This window comes from Acipenser ruthenus, chromosome 7, assembly GCF_902713425.1.
Source record: "Acipenser ruthenus chromosome 7, fAciRut3.2 maternal haplotype, whole genome shotgun sequence".
Taxonomy (NCBI): domain Eukaryota; kingdom Metazoa; phylum Chordata; class Actinopteri; order Acipenseriformes; family Acipenseridae; genus Acipenser; species Acipenser ruthenus.
Genome location: NC_081195.1, coordinates 24,451,085 through 24,464,435, shown reverse-complemented (window position 1 = coordinate 24,464,435; position 13,351 = coordinate 24,451,085). Strand labels below are relative to the sequence as shown.

The 13,351-nt window shown below is 40.5% G+C and overlaps 1 protein-coding gene across 2 annotated transcripts in view; it reads right to left on the bottom strand.

Moving 5' to 3' along the window:
- LOC117415636 (spectrin beta chain, non-erythrocytic 4-like) overlaps positions 1–13,351 on the bottom strand; it is a 47,535-nt gene that overhangs the window by 19,235 nt on the left and 14,949 nt on the right. For both annotated transcript variants that reach the window (XM_034026222.3, XM_034026223.3), the window contains exons 16-19: positions 10,847–11,049; positions 9,868–9,958; positions 7,648–7,794; positions 1,423–1,686 (exon numbers count right to left, since the gene is read on the bottom strand). In XM_034026222.3, coding sequence (XP_033882113.3) covers positions 1,423–1,686; positions 7,648–7,794; positions 9,868–9,958; positions 10,847–11,049 — 705 coding nt within the window. The remainder of the gene's footprint in view (positions 1–1,422; positions 1,687–7,647; positions 7,795–9,867; positions 9,959–10,846; positions 11,050–13,351) is intronic.

Sequence of the window (13,351 nt, the reverse complement as noted above, 5' to 3'; positions counted from 1 at the left end):
AAAAAAACATTGCCATGGCATTTGGATGTATTTCCTCATTAATACTCTGAGTTGCTGCTTTCTAAGTTTGGAAGCATCTGGGAGTGCAAACTGAGGAGCAGCTTTGTAAATCTGTCTCCTCGCCTCACTCTTTCTGGCAAAAACAGTTCATAATGCCAAAGAGAAATCTGACCTGCTGTCAAGCCAACAGACAGAATGCAAATGCCAAAAGAAAAGAGGAGAGAGGTGACGCTGACAGCCAAAGCCCATATCAAAAGTAAATAAAGTCAGAATCCACCACAGAATGTATTTTTTGAAATATACTGCACGGTGAAATGTATATTTCATGGACATTTGCAGTCAAAATGTATTTGGTCCCTGCTATCTACTGTAAGAAATATATTCTGTTTTCATATATCCATGATATATTAAGATCATGGTATATTTTAGGGTTGTAATTTAGGCTATAAAAGTGGACAAATATATTTTTACGTATATTTCAGATATAAGATCCTGTTCACAAAGTTATGACTTCATACGCTATTTAAAGAAATGTTTATTTTATCAGTAAATAAATATTTATCAAACTGTTTGTAGAACAGTTTAGTGATTATGAAACTGTATAAGTCATTGCAACATTGAAAAAAAAAAGCATTATTAGAATACTTGTGCCAACTACTGAGTTACTGGTTTGTGAATGGGCCATTTAGACAAAAAAAGGTCTAAAAAAGCACAGAACTTAATTAACTTAATTAATTAAATCAAAGTTTACGGATGTATTGCCATCTGAGTTTAAAAACCTGAACTGACCCAAACTGTCCTAGTGTACCTGGAGTCATGTGGAAAATCTAGCTATGCTGTGCAAAGTCTTTGGCGATGCCATGGTGTGATTTAATCTAGGCCTGCTTATGTTTGAGATCAGATCCATAGAAACCCATTCGTGCTGGAATGACATCCCTATTTCGTACCATATGGATCCCATTTATGGAAACAAGGCATAGGAATATATCCGATAGCTCTCTTTTTTTTATATGGGATTGATGCAAACTGCATTGTGAGGCTGTAAAGGAAGTCAAAAACAGCTCATAGCACCAGCATGCTGTCAAAAAGGAGAATGAAAGAGGCTGCAATGAAAAACTGGCTGCATGGACAATGCATGGGGATGAACAGCTCAGGTGAATCAGTGGTTCACCTGTCTACAACCCCAGTCACCTGCAAAACACTGTAAAGGGTTGAGTTATACACTAATGTCTAGAAGACTAAATTGGCTAACTAAGTATATAATGGAGTTTACACTATACTATGCTGCAGTATAAATTGACCATACTATACTATCAAGTGTGATAAATCATGCTTTTATTTTGGTAAGTCAAACTGATGTGAATGGATATATCTAAAACCTTTGTCCAGCTGTTTCAAAACCATGCACAGGGGCGCAGAGACCTGGAGCTGCTTGAGCTGCTTGTTGACGCTGGTGAGGTCTCGGCCCTCGTCCACCTGGCCCAGCCTCCCCTCGAGCTGGAGCAGCTGCTGATCCAGCTCCGTGTAGCTCTGCACCAGCACGTCTGCCTTGTTGGCCTCGAAAAGCTGACGAGCCTTGGCCTGTGTGGTGGACTCGAGCTCCAGCCAGCACTGTCGGATCTCCCCCAGCTTCTTCCGCACGATGGAGCCCAACTCTGGCTTCTCCTGGATCAGCTGCTGGCCCTCCTGGAACGCACACACACACAGAACGGGTTAGAGACATGCCTGCCACCGCCGCTGCTTTAAACCTCTTGTGGTAGCTTCTCCTCAGTTTCGATTACCAGTCTGTGTGATGTGTAACACAGCCTAGATCAACTGAAAGTGTCCTTTAAATAGTAAGAACCAGCCTGGCCTCAGCTACTATGTATAGCCATCAATAGGAAAGAAAGCCTCGATCCACAGTTTATGAGGTGTCGCTGGCTGTCACAATTATAAAGACACTGATAGCTGATCTAGCCTGTGTTAGAGATGTCTGTAACTAGATCAGCATGGGATCACTGGTTCAAGGAACATTAAAAGCTGTAGGATTGGTCTGGTATTCTGTGACTTTGACCTTGGTTGACCTAGGTCAACATTTCTCCACAGTCTTTGTTTGTCACTTAGTTTACCTGTGCAACCTTACCCTCCTGACCTCTGTGAGATACAAAGAGCGAGGATTGACAAATCAGAAGCATTATTTTACTGTACTGCTTAGTGTACCAGCTGAATACAATTTTCGAAAAAATAAGGAGACAGCTAGCTCAACAGCAACACTCTGAATCGCTGCAAACATCACAGTCTTTGTTCTTCTGGTTTGATGAAACCAGCTGTTGTAATGGACTGTGGGCTCCAATGCATCAAACCCAGGCAATAGTCATTTTCAGCCAACGAGTTATAGCTTATGACAGCTTTTTCTAAACTGAGCCCAAGACTGCAGAGCAGCATGTGGTTCATTAGGCTGTTTTTTTTTTTTTTTTTTTTGCAGACTCTGGCATTAATGTAAAGACACACAAGCTAGGCTGAATTAACCCAGCTATCAGGCTCCACAATGCAATTCCATCAAAAACAATACAGCTCCACTTTATGACCCATGTTAGTTCCCTTTTTTACAGCGCTAATCAATTACACAATTTTAAATAACTTCTATTCAGAGAGAAGCAGCCATTTTCACCCCGAGGGGTAATTAAACTGGAATCACCCTCACTAACCCCCACCCCGTGAAGACAGAGCTTCTCAATCATGCCTCATTGCACCTCTCAGCCAGAGGTAATAGTCTTATTCCGAACAGGAGCCAATGGCAGGTGTAAGCAAACCCTTTCCAATTTCCATCCTTCCCCTGGCCAGACATGTTTTCAAATGCTTTCAAACATCGCTCATAGGTTCAAAATGTGTTTAGGAATAAGTTCATGAATTTAAATGGAAGCAAAGAACCCTAAATGAGTCAGACCTTTGGTACACTAAAGCACGGAATGACCCCTGTATAAAGCTATAGATTATGGGTACTGATAGGCAGGGTGCCACCAGTGGTGGGGTTAATAACTGTTTTTCAATTCCAGTTCCATTTCCAATTCCTTTTTAAAATCAAATCTAACAGTGACTTCAATCCAAGTCATTTGTTGCCACTGTGAGAAGCTCATTTTAACAGAATACTGCCAGTTGCAATTTTGATCAATGACGTGTTGGAATCGATTACAATGGAATTTGGAATTGGAATTTATTTTATTGAAAAACGAGAGTTGACCCCAACCCTGGGTTCCGCTGCATCTCTGTGCTGTAGATCTGCATTTCATCTCTCCAGTCAGGGCTGCAGGAGTCTTTCTCTCTCTCTTTGCCAGAGCCTCATATTGCAGAGACAGCAAGCTCCTCCACCCAGCACTAGCGCGTCAGAGCTGGGAAAGCAGTTTGTTTTCGCTGGAGACGAAATTGCAGCAAGCGGCACGTGATATAATAATGCACTCCCCCTCCTACACAGCGAGGCTGACTGCAGATGGCAAATGCAGCGAGAAATCAATCGCACCTCAATGGGACTGAAACCTGCACCAATCTTAACATGCAGGAATATTTCTTCCACATGCACGCTCAGACACACAGTGCAATGTCCTTTGTATTAAAGGTATTTATGTTTCCACCAAGATGTAATATCAGTGGTGCAGTTAAGTCGGAACGTGCTGGACCAAAGTTCCGGGATTATTTTCTATAGGCAGCTCAAACATCATTGTTCTGCCACTGACACACAGACACGTAAAGTAAAGCATTCTTAAAGACGTGGAAATACTTGTAGAAATTAGATAAATGCATTACCTATTATACATGTGTTAAGTTCAGTATACAAATAAAACGTGATATCCGTATAATCATTCTTGTTTAAGAAAATCAACATTTTAGGACTATTTTAAGACAAGATTTAGGACTACACCACTGTCTCATTTACAGGAGTGTCCTGTCAGTGTTTATCGGGATGGAAGAATTAGGTAAGGAAAATTTTATAGGTTTTAATGCCTGTCATTAAACTATTACTGGGGTACATGAAATTTGTAGATTACTCAAAATTCCCACCTCTATTATGTTGCACATGAGCACATCGTCCTAGTAAAAATAATTAAGATTAACATAAAAAAGAACACGAGAAAATATATAAAGGAGAAGAGGCTGTTCGGCCCACCAGTGCTTGCCCAGTTCCCAGTAGCTGATTGATCACAAAACTTTGTCAAATCTATCTATCTATCGTAGTCAATTTTGTAGCAAATGTAATACATTGTAGGAAACAAAATTATTCAAATCCTATGTTATTAATTTGTTACAATAAATCCTAATGTTTGTACCTTCAGTATTAACGTCACTCCTCTACTAAGTCCACTATTTGTTGGTCCCTTGGCTGCCCTTAATAGAGAGTTTTCACTGTACTTGGCATACATTGTCCTGAATTCCTGAATGTCCGGATGCTGAGTCCAGTACACCTGCATGCAGCAGCTCTGCGCAGAGCTCCAAGGACAAGTGCACAGACTTGCAAATTCTCAGACAAGCATGTCCAGGGAGAATTACACTTGTCAGCTGTTTGGAACGCAAGGTCAGTTTGGTCAATCTGGGACAGGCGCAAATACAGTGCCAGTAACACCATCGTGTAAGCAGTACAGCTCAAAAAAAATGACAATTATCCAAGATGAGCCCCCATTTATGTAAGCACTATGTATTACAATTAGATAAACGACTACTGCGAGTTGCACACGCACTTCTGTGCCTTACAATGCTTCCCCATGCTTTACCATACCTCTCTGTGCTTTACAATGCTTCCCCATGCTTTACCATACCTCTCTGTGCTTTACAATGCTTCCCCATGCTTTACCATACCTCTCTGTGCTTTACAATGCTTCCCCATGCTTTACCATACCTCTCTGTGCTTTACAATGCTTCCCCATGCTTTACCATACCTCTCTGTGCTTTACAATGCTTCCCCATGCTTTACCATACCTCTCTGTGCTTTACAATGCTTCCCCATGCTTTACCATACCTCTCTGTGCTTTACAATGCTTCCCCATGCTTTACCATACCTCTCTGTGCTTTACAATGCTTCCCCATGCTTTACCATGCTTCCCTGTGCTTTACCGTATCTCTCTGTGCTTTACAATGCTTCCCTATGCTTTACCAGACTTTTCTGTGCTTTACAATGCTTCCCTATGCTTTACCAGACCTCTCTGCTTTACAATGCTTCCCTATGCTTTACCATACCTCTCTGTGCTTTGCAATGCTTCCCTATGCTTTACCATACCTCTCTGTGCTTTACAATGCTTCCCTATGCTTTACCAGCCCTCTCTGTGCTTTACAATGCTTGCCTCTGCTTTACCACACCTCACTGTGCTTTACAATGCTTGCCTCTGCTTTACCATGCTTTCATTGTGCTTCATTACACTTTGCTATGATTTTATAGTGGGAAACTTTTATAAGGGTTGAAAATGGGACTCTTGTGAATTGGGCAGTAGGTAGTCTTTAATATTAATAGAATGACTGTAAAAACTATAAAAAGGCAAAATGCCAAAGCTATTTACTTGGTGCATGCCTACTATGTTCCCACTACTCTGTCATTGATATAGTGTGAGGAAAATATGTACCTTTTTCTAGCTGTCGCATTTATAGGCTTAAAGATTAATTACCTTATAAACTACACTTAATTATCTATCTGTCTATCTTATCTATATATCTATCTATCCATCTGTCTATCTATCTATCTACTCAAAAGAACCAGGTACAGCCCTGACAAGTGGGTAGAAATCCAGCTTGCATTCATGAGAAACCTATACGATATTCTACATTTAAATAGTAGACACTGATATTGATGTGATAACGGCATCAGATTTTATTTATTTTTTTGTGCCAAAAAGGTTATTTAACAGCTAGTTTGTATGCGATGGACACGTTAGCTACACTGTTTATTGTTAGTTAATTATGTATTGGCAAAAATACAATATGGGGTGCTGTAGAGTACAAGACGATTCTTCCCTCATTCAAAGTCAAATCAGCCAATAAGCAACCACTCTGACCTGACAATAACAGTTTATAATAAATACTTAAAATGATTCAACCGTATCACTAATAATGTTAATGTACACAAACCAAACCAACTGATGAAAAGCCATTTGCCATAACTCTTGATATCAGAGTCTACTTTGTATGATATAAAGTTATGAACTAGCATAGCTGCCTACAGTAGCTAATACTAAAGAGCTTTTCATTCTGTCACAACCTGAGCGGATTAAAACGTGCTGAACTGCTTAGGAGTGTTAAATGGAAACCCCAAATCTGTTGGTCGAGCCTGGATATCATACAAACGGTTTGCAAAGGAAGGTGAAAGGAATGCAGTTGGGTTATGAACTGTATGTATGTTGCTGGTTCATTTCAAAAGTCTATTATCTGAACCTAACTGGGATCTGGGATTCGTCATAAAAACAAAAAACAATTCCTGGATTGTTATATAATACTGTCCAGATGATATTCCCAATCAAACTCTCCAAAAAAATACTTGCAATTATAATGCAATCTCATCTACCTTTAAATGCAGGTAATACTGTATTTACTGTAATTATTGTGCATTTACATAGTAGTTACTTGGTAAATGCATGTGCACTTACACATAATTACAATGTTATTATGCATAGTTACAATGCACTTAATGTGTAAATCTTTTGCATCAAAAAAAGGGTTAGGGTTATAGCATGCAAAAAAGATTTACACATTTAAGTACATTGTATGCATAATAACATTGTAATTATGTGTAAGCACACATTTATCTACAAGTAACGGCTATGTAAATACACAGTAATTGGAGGCACAATGTAAAGTGTTACCTAAAGGGATACTGTACCAGGGATACAGGGTACCAGGGGGCTGTACGTATAATTGAGGGGTTTGTAAGCTTTAATTAAGGTGTCCTTGTTGCCCATATTGTAGCATTCTGTATCTGAAACCATGATGAAACCGTTCTGTGTTGCCTGCAGGCTTTTACATCCTTCATTCGCTACCATTAGTTTTATTGTCTAGAATTGATTGACAGTCCGGTTTGTTTAGACCTCCCTCAGTGGTAATTTTTTAGATGTTGGGGCAGAAGCTTCCTAGTCACGTGAATCCTGCTTTTCACTACACTGGTACTCAAAATGGTCCTGCTACTATGTCTTAGAGCTTAGGAAAGACAACAGAAATAACAAATAGGTTTTTTCCTACATGGAGCTGTTACAATGCTGAAACAAAGCACTTTTATTTTTTTTTAAACATACATGGTTACTTATGTTTCTATAATGCAGGGTCACAAACTTTCTCAAAGTCAAATAACTTCTTAATTAATAGAATCTTAACCAGCTGTGTACAATTAATTAAATACAACATTAGGCTTTCAAGTTTTTACTCACAAGTGACTGAAAGACAGTTTTGATGGATTAAACAAAGTTTGATACCCATGAAACTCTGGAGTAGGCTTAACAGTTTTACGACAAATTTATTTGAATCCAGGTAGAAATCTGTAAATGAGTTAAAGCCTAAAGTGAAGTAAGATTTTTGTAGGGGGACCAAATTTGCTTTGGGGTGAACCCATAACCGCCCCCCCCCCCCCCCACATACACACATTATTAAGTACAGTAATAGCAGCTGATTATATGAAATCATGCATCCCTATTTGCTTACCTTTTCAATCTTCTCCAGCCAGTCTTTGTTTTGGGCTAGCTCAGCCATGAAAGCCTGGTGCTTGAGCCATTTCTTGTGCAGCTTATGGGCCTCGTCGCGAGACGTGTCGCGAGCCATCAGCATCTTTTCCGCGACCCAGTCGTCCAGCTAGGAAACAGAGAGACAGTATTCAGGGGTCTGGACTTCAGGGGGCATTCTGGAGCACGGAGCCCAAGTGTGGGAGACCGTGTATGGGGGAGTGGGAGAAAGGGGGCTGGGGAAGGGGGTGGAGGAAGGCTTCAGCAATGGGCAAACCTGTCTTCTTCACTTAAAAAAAAAATACAAATGGGGATGAATTCTGTCCAGCCATTGAAGCATAATCCATGCACTCTTTCTTCCTGGGTTACAAAGAGTCTATTAAATCTGGCCTCTGTTTTTTTAACATGCTACTACAGCAGTCTTCTTGGTGTTAAACCAACCAGGCTGTATAATATATTTTCCTTTTAATATATATCAATATCCCAGTTGATATATCCACAGATAGGCCCAGTAGCTCTAGAAATCTCAACAAAAACAAAAAAAAAATCAAAAATCAAATCAACAAAGGATTCCTCGTTGAATTTGTCCTGCGCAGTCAACAGTCACCCTGAACCTCAAAACAGATTTTTTTTGGGGGGGATGTAGGAGGGGTAGACGATACTGCCCTGCCGCCACCCCACCCCACCCCCTTTTTTTTGCTTCCAAATCCTTCCCCCAACTCCCCGATTCTAAGGCTCTTCGATTCTAATATCTGTCTTAGATCCCTGCATTGTGATGCTGCATCTGCAGTCCTGTTCAGTGTTGCTGGCAGAATCTACAGCATGCATTTAGACACTGCTTGCTACTGCAGTGCTTGAGCAGAGCGAGAGAGAGAGAGAGAGAGAGAGAGAGAGAGAGAGAGAGAGAGAGAGAGAGAGAGTGTGCGAGCGAGCAAGAGAGAGTGCGAGCAATGTCTTTTCAGGGCGTCACCAGGGACAATTCACTGCTTTGCTCAGAACAGGAGGAGAAAAAAAGGTACTGGCAAACAGGGCTGAATGAGATAAGGGAACGGCAATAGCAGCACATGTTTTGCAGCACGCTGGCACATTGAGGTCGAACTTAACCCATTCAGTGCCTTTGCCCTTGTTGGAGGATAGGCTGCTTTGTAATTGTTATGGGAGCATTTTTAACTGGTATCCGCCTGTTATTTAAATGTTCTCTTTAACTATATTGTTATGCTAACTTACTCTAATTGTGTTAGTCTAAACGTAACTGTCAATTTTGCAAATATAGCCCTTCAGATGCTTTCGTAACGCCTCAGTTTAAAATAAGAAACTGAAGCATAAAGATGATTAATTTCTTGGGGTTTTCCTACTACAGTGATGTTAAGCCTCATTTTTCTATGTGTTGAGCTTCATAGCTGGCGTAGAATTTCACACATTAAACTTGACTGTGTTCAAAATAGGACGCGGCAGTTTTTAGCCAAAAACAGTGATGAAATATTGATACGTATCAAATTGCATAAATTCAGCTTGTGTTGTAATTTTTTCAAATATTTTATTTGGTACTTAATGGGTTAAATGCGCCATGGCCTAATTTCAAAGGCAGGAATTACAGAAATGACTAAAGCTGTGCACATTGACATTAAGGGCTACATTCTCAAGGCTATTTACCCCAATTTGACATTAGAAAAAAAAAAATCCAGAAAGGGGAAACGTAAGTTATCAAACCAGAAATAAACACGCAGGGGCTTGAATGAAGTATTGAGTCATTTTCTTATGGACGTTTCTTTGTTTTTGGGGTTGTTTTTTTCCCATTCACAAACACTGATAGTGTTTTGGAGTAAATGGCTTTGAGAATCTAGCGCTTTGAGAATACGGGCCGTATTCTTAAAACGCATAGTCTCCCACGCTCCCAAAACATCAATCCACAACACAGCACATCAACAAACAATCTGTGCCTCTTAACAACATCCTAGTTGCTATTTATCTATCAGATTATTAAATATTTGGCATTGCTGATCTGTAGCCAAAAGCAACCCTTTGACAATTTCACAATTACAATGGTACAGATATAGTTTGTAGTGTACGTTCTTGGTCTGACGACAGTAGTGGTCTGTAGAAAAAATGTGGGAGCCACTGGCATAGAAGGTTATAGCACCCCTTGCACCCCCTTATTCCCTTCTGGGTTTGATGAATCACTTTCATGCAAGTCTCAGCCTACCTCGTGGCAATCCTGTAAGAACCTCTGCAGTTCCCACTGGTCTAACAGCTTCTGAAGCCATTCCTCAGCCGAGCTTCGGTTCTTTTTAGTCCTGGAAGAAAGAGATCGAAGGAAGCGCAGTCAATACCGGAGGACATATACAGCAATGAAAGTCACAGATCTTTTTCACATTTACTTGGTGTCAATTAGAGCTGCACAACGCGGTTACTGGGTTATTCGGACTGAGCTCTCCAAAGTAGAGGGTCTTCACCTCGCACCTTGAGATCAGTAACTGAAATTACACTCCGTGCTTAGATGCATTAAATATTAAGGTCTGGTTGAAATTGGCCCCAGTTTCCGCTCTGTCTATATTTGTTTCCTTTTGAAAAGATATATCAAACGTAGAACAGCCTTCTAGTTGTTATTGCCACACTGTAGCGGGTGCAGATGGCCAGTGTATGATGGCTTGGCAGTGTGGCTACTCCGAGAGCAATACTCCTGCCAGTTCCTCTTGGAAGTCAAGCCAGTTTATCTCAGCCTCTCAGTAGCCTAATTAACAACAGCTTGGCAGCAGCTGGCCCTCTGTGTGTGTTTGATCTGACATGTTGACGATGGGATCTGACGTATAGACTATTGAATTTGGCGTATTGACTATTGCGTCTGGTATGTTGACAATTGAATCTGGCGAATCAGCTGGAATTTATTAACGAATAAATATGAGTATTAAAGAAATTGTTATGTCGACAATGGAATCTGGTATATTGAGTATGGAATCTGACTTCAGTATCTGGTACGTTGTCTATTCAATCTGCTATTGAACATGGATTATCAACAACAGAATCTATTGTTTCTTTCTGTCTGAAAAAAGACTGTGCTAGTGGCGATTTGGAGTAAAAAGCTTGGGGAATCGAGACTGAACGGTGCCTGATTGGAGGGTGTTGGGCACCAGTGTATAGATGGCAGGTTGAGGATTTCGAGGTGGTGAGGTGGGTGGTTGTACCTGGTCCTGATGATCTCAATCCTCTCCTTGAAGCGCTCAGAGTAGATGCTTCCCTGTCCCACCAGGCTCTCCCCAGCCTCCATCACAGCTTTGATCTTCTGCAGGTTCAGGTCCATGGTGGTGGTGAAGTCTCTGTGCTTCTTTATAGTGGCTTCCACTGTCTCCACGGTGGTGGGCAGCTCTACATGAGCCAGGGCTGATTCCTGAGAGAGGATAGAGTAAGAAACAGAGCTTTGTCAATACCATAACAGCTACCGCTATGGGCAAACATTTTACATCACCTTGAATTTTAGGATTGAGACATAATTTAAAAACACTAGGCACATATTTTAGATCTTTTATTTAACATCATGTCATCAAAGAAACTACAAGATGATATCGCAAAAAGTCTACCGGAAGCCATAATAGTAGTACAGTATTTCAGGTTAGATTTCGAAATGTCAACGTTTTTCAATTTTTGTCAGTTTTTCATTAAGTATATGGGGAAACATATTATTAATTTTTTAGCAGACGCCCTTATCCAGGGCGACTTATAATTGTTATAAGATAATTCTGCATTACTGGATCTGGAAATCATGAATTTACATGACTGGGGAATCTGCTTGGAAAAGCATTTGAAAGGGTTAACCATCTTACAGATTACATGAAATCACTTGACCCAGTTCCCAAATACAACCAGATTTCTGAATCCTGTTTTTTTTTAAAAATTGGATTAGAACAGCTTTTGGCTTGTAATCATACCGATTACCAAGAATTTGTTGACATATTTTTCTCTTTTAATGTGTTGCCTTTTTAACCTAATTTCTTGTAGTATTCCTGCAACAGTGAGGAGATGATACAGTTGGCATTACTGTACCTACGGGAAAGGGGGCAGGTTTACCAAGGGGGTTATTTCTTCAACAAACAGTGCACAAAGACATGCAGTAGCTGATGTCAGAAGCTTTTAATTGCTGTCATTCCTTTAATGTGATCTGGTTCTGCACAGTATCCGTTATGAGAAACATACCCGGGATAAAGGAATTAGAGGCAGTAGGCAATTATTGAGGCATGATCACCAGTCCCTGCAGAATAATGTCTAAACAAAGCCATCCCTGCTGCTCTTGGTGGTCCTACACCCTGATTACTGTGTTTTGGTAGGTGCTTTTTTTGGCCAGCCTTTTACTGTAACTTGATTAACTCAGATTAATATTGGAGGGAGCTTGCGCATTGCTGGGTAGCTAATGATCGTTGGCACATCTCTCTCCGTTCCTCTCTCCCCCTCTAGCTCACATGTAACCTCGTGTATTAGCTAACAACCTCTGCTTTGAGCTGCTAGTCAGACCCTCTCTAAGCTGCACACAGCTCCGCTCTAACCCCCTCGAGTGGGTAGGGTTGAATGACAACCAGATAAAATAGAAATTATGCTAATCCACTGCACGTTTCCCCCACTGCTTCACAGAAACGCACTTAACCCTTTACAGATTCCAGTGATAAGGACTTATGGCTGCACTGTATGTAAAGTACAGCTGCAAGGAAAGAATGCAAATTAACCCTTTAATGCCCAAGTATTTTTGAAATGAGAAAAAAGCCTCTTATTTATGTAACTAGATTCCATTTCTTGTACAAAGCACTTTTATTCCCCCCCCCCCCCCCCCCCCCCCCCGTCTGGCAACTAATGCATTGTAGGGCTCTCCAACCCTGGTCCTGGAGAGCTCAGGGTCTTCTGGTTTTCATTACAACCGAGCTCTCAGTTACTTAATTATTGGCTTAATTAGTCCAGATTTTATATGTGTGACACCTATAAAACCTGTTGGATTGGGGACTCTCCAGGACCAGGGTTAGAGACCCCTGATGTTCTGCATATGAAAAATTCTGGCTTGTGAAAAATAATAATAGAGGGGTGGCTAAGCATTGTAGCAAATGTGATCCAGAAAGGGGCATTTCAGGGTAAAATACGGACTTGATAATGTTCTTTTCCAAATGTATAATGTTACTATTCTTGTATAAATAGGGCACAGCTATGTTTGCCTATAGCTGAAAACAAACCTTGAATCATCATTTTAAAACATTCAGGGGTAGATGTATTGAGATGGGCCAGTCGCAGTGCAAACATAGCGCAATTTGCATTTTCGTTGCGACAATTCGCAAAGTATACATTTTGTTGTATATACTAAGAGAAAATATGTTAATGAAAAGAACCGCAATATACAAATTTAAATATTTGTTGCGTCCTTTTAGCGAGATCTCTAGCACTGCGAGAGTTGTCCGTCATTTTTTCGATTAAATAATGAAAGGCAGTTTAATCCCATCAGATTCTATAGTGGGTCCCCCACCTTCACCCCCAAATAAAAAATGGGATTCTATCAAAAAGCTTTTCATAATCATACAGTAGCCCCTCGCTAAACCAGACATGTTTGTCCGACATAAGGAGGTGTCAGGTTTTTAAAAATACAATAAAATCGCACATACATACATTTATAGTGCTCAATGTATTTTAAATGTATAAATCATTGTGCTGAAATAACA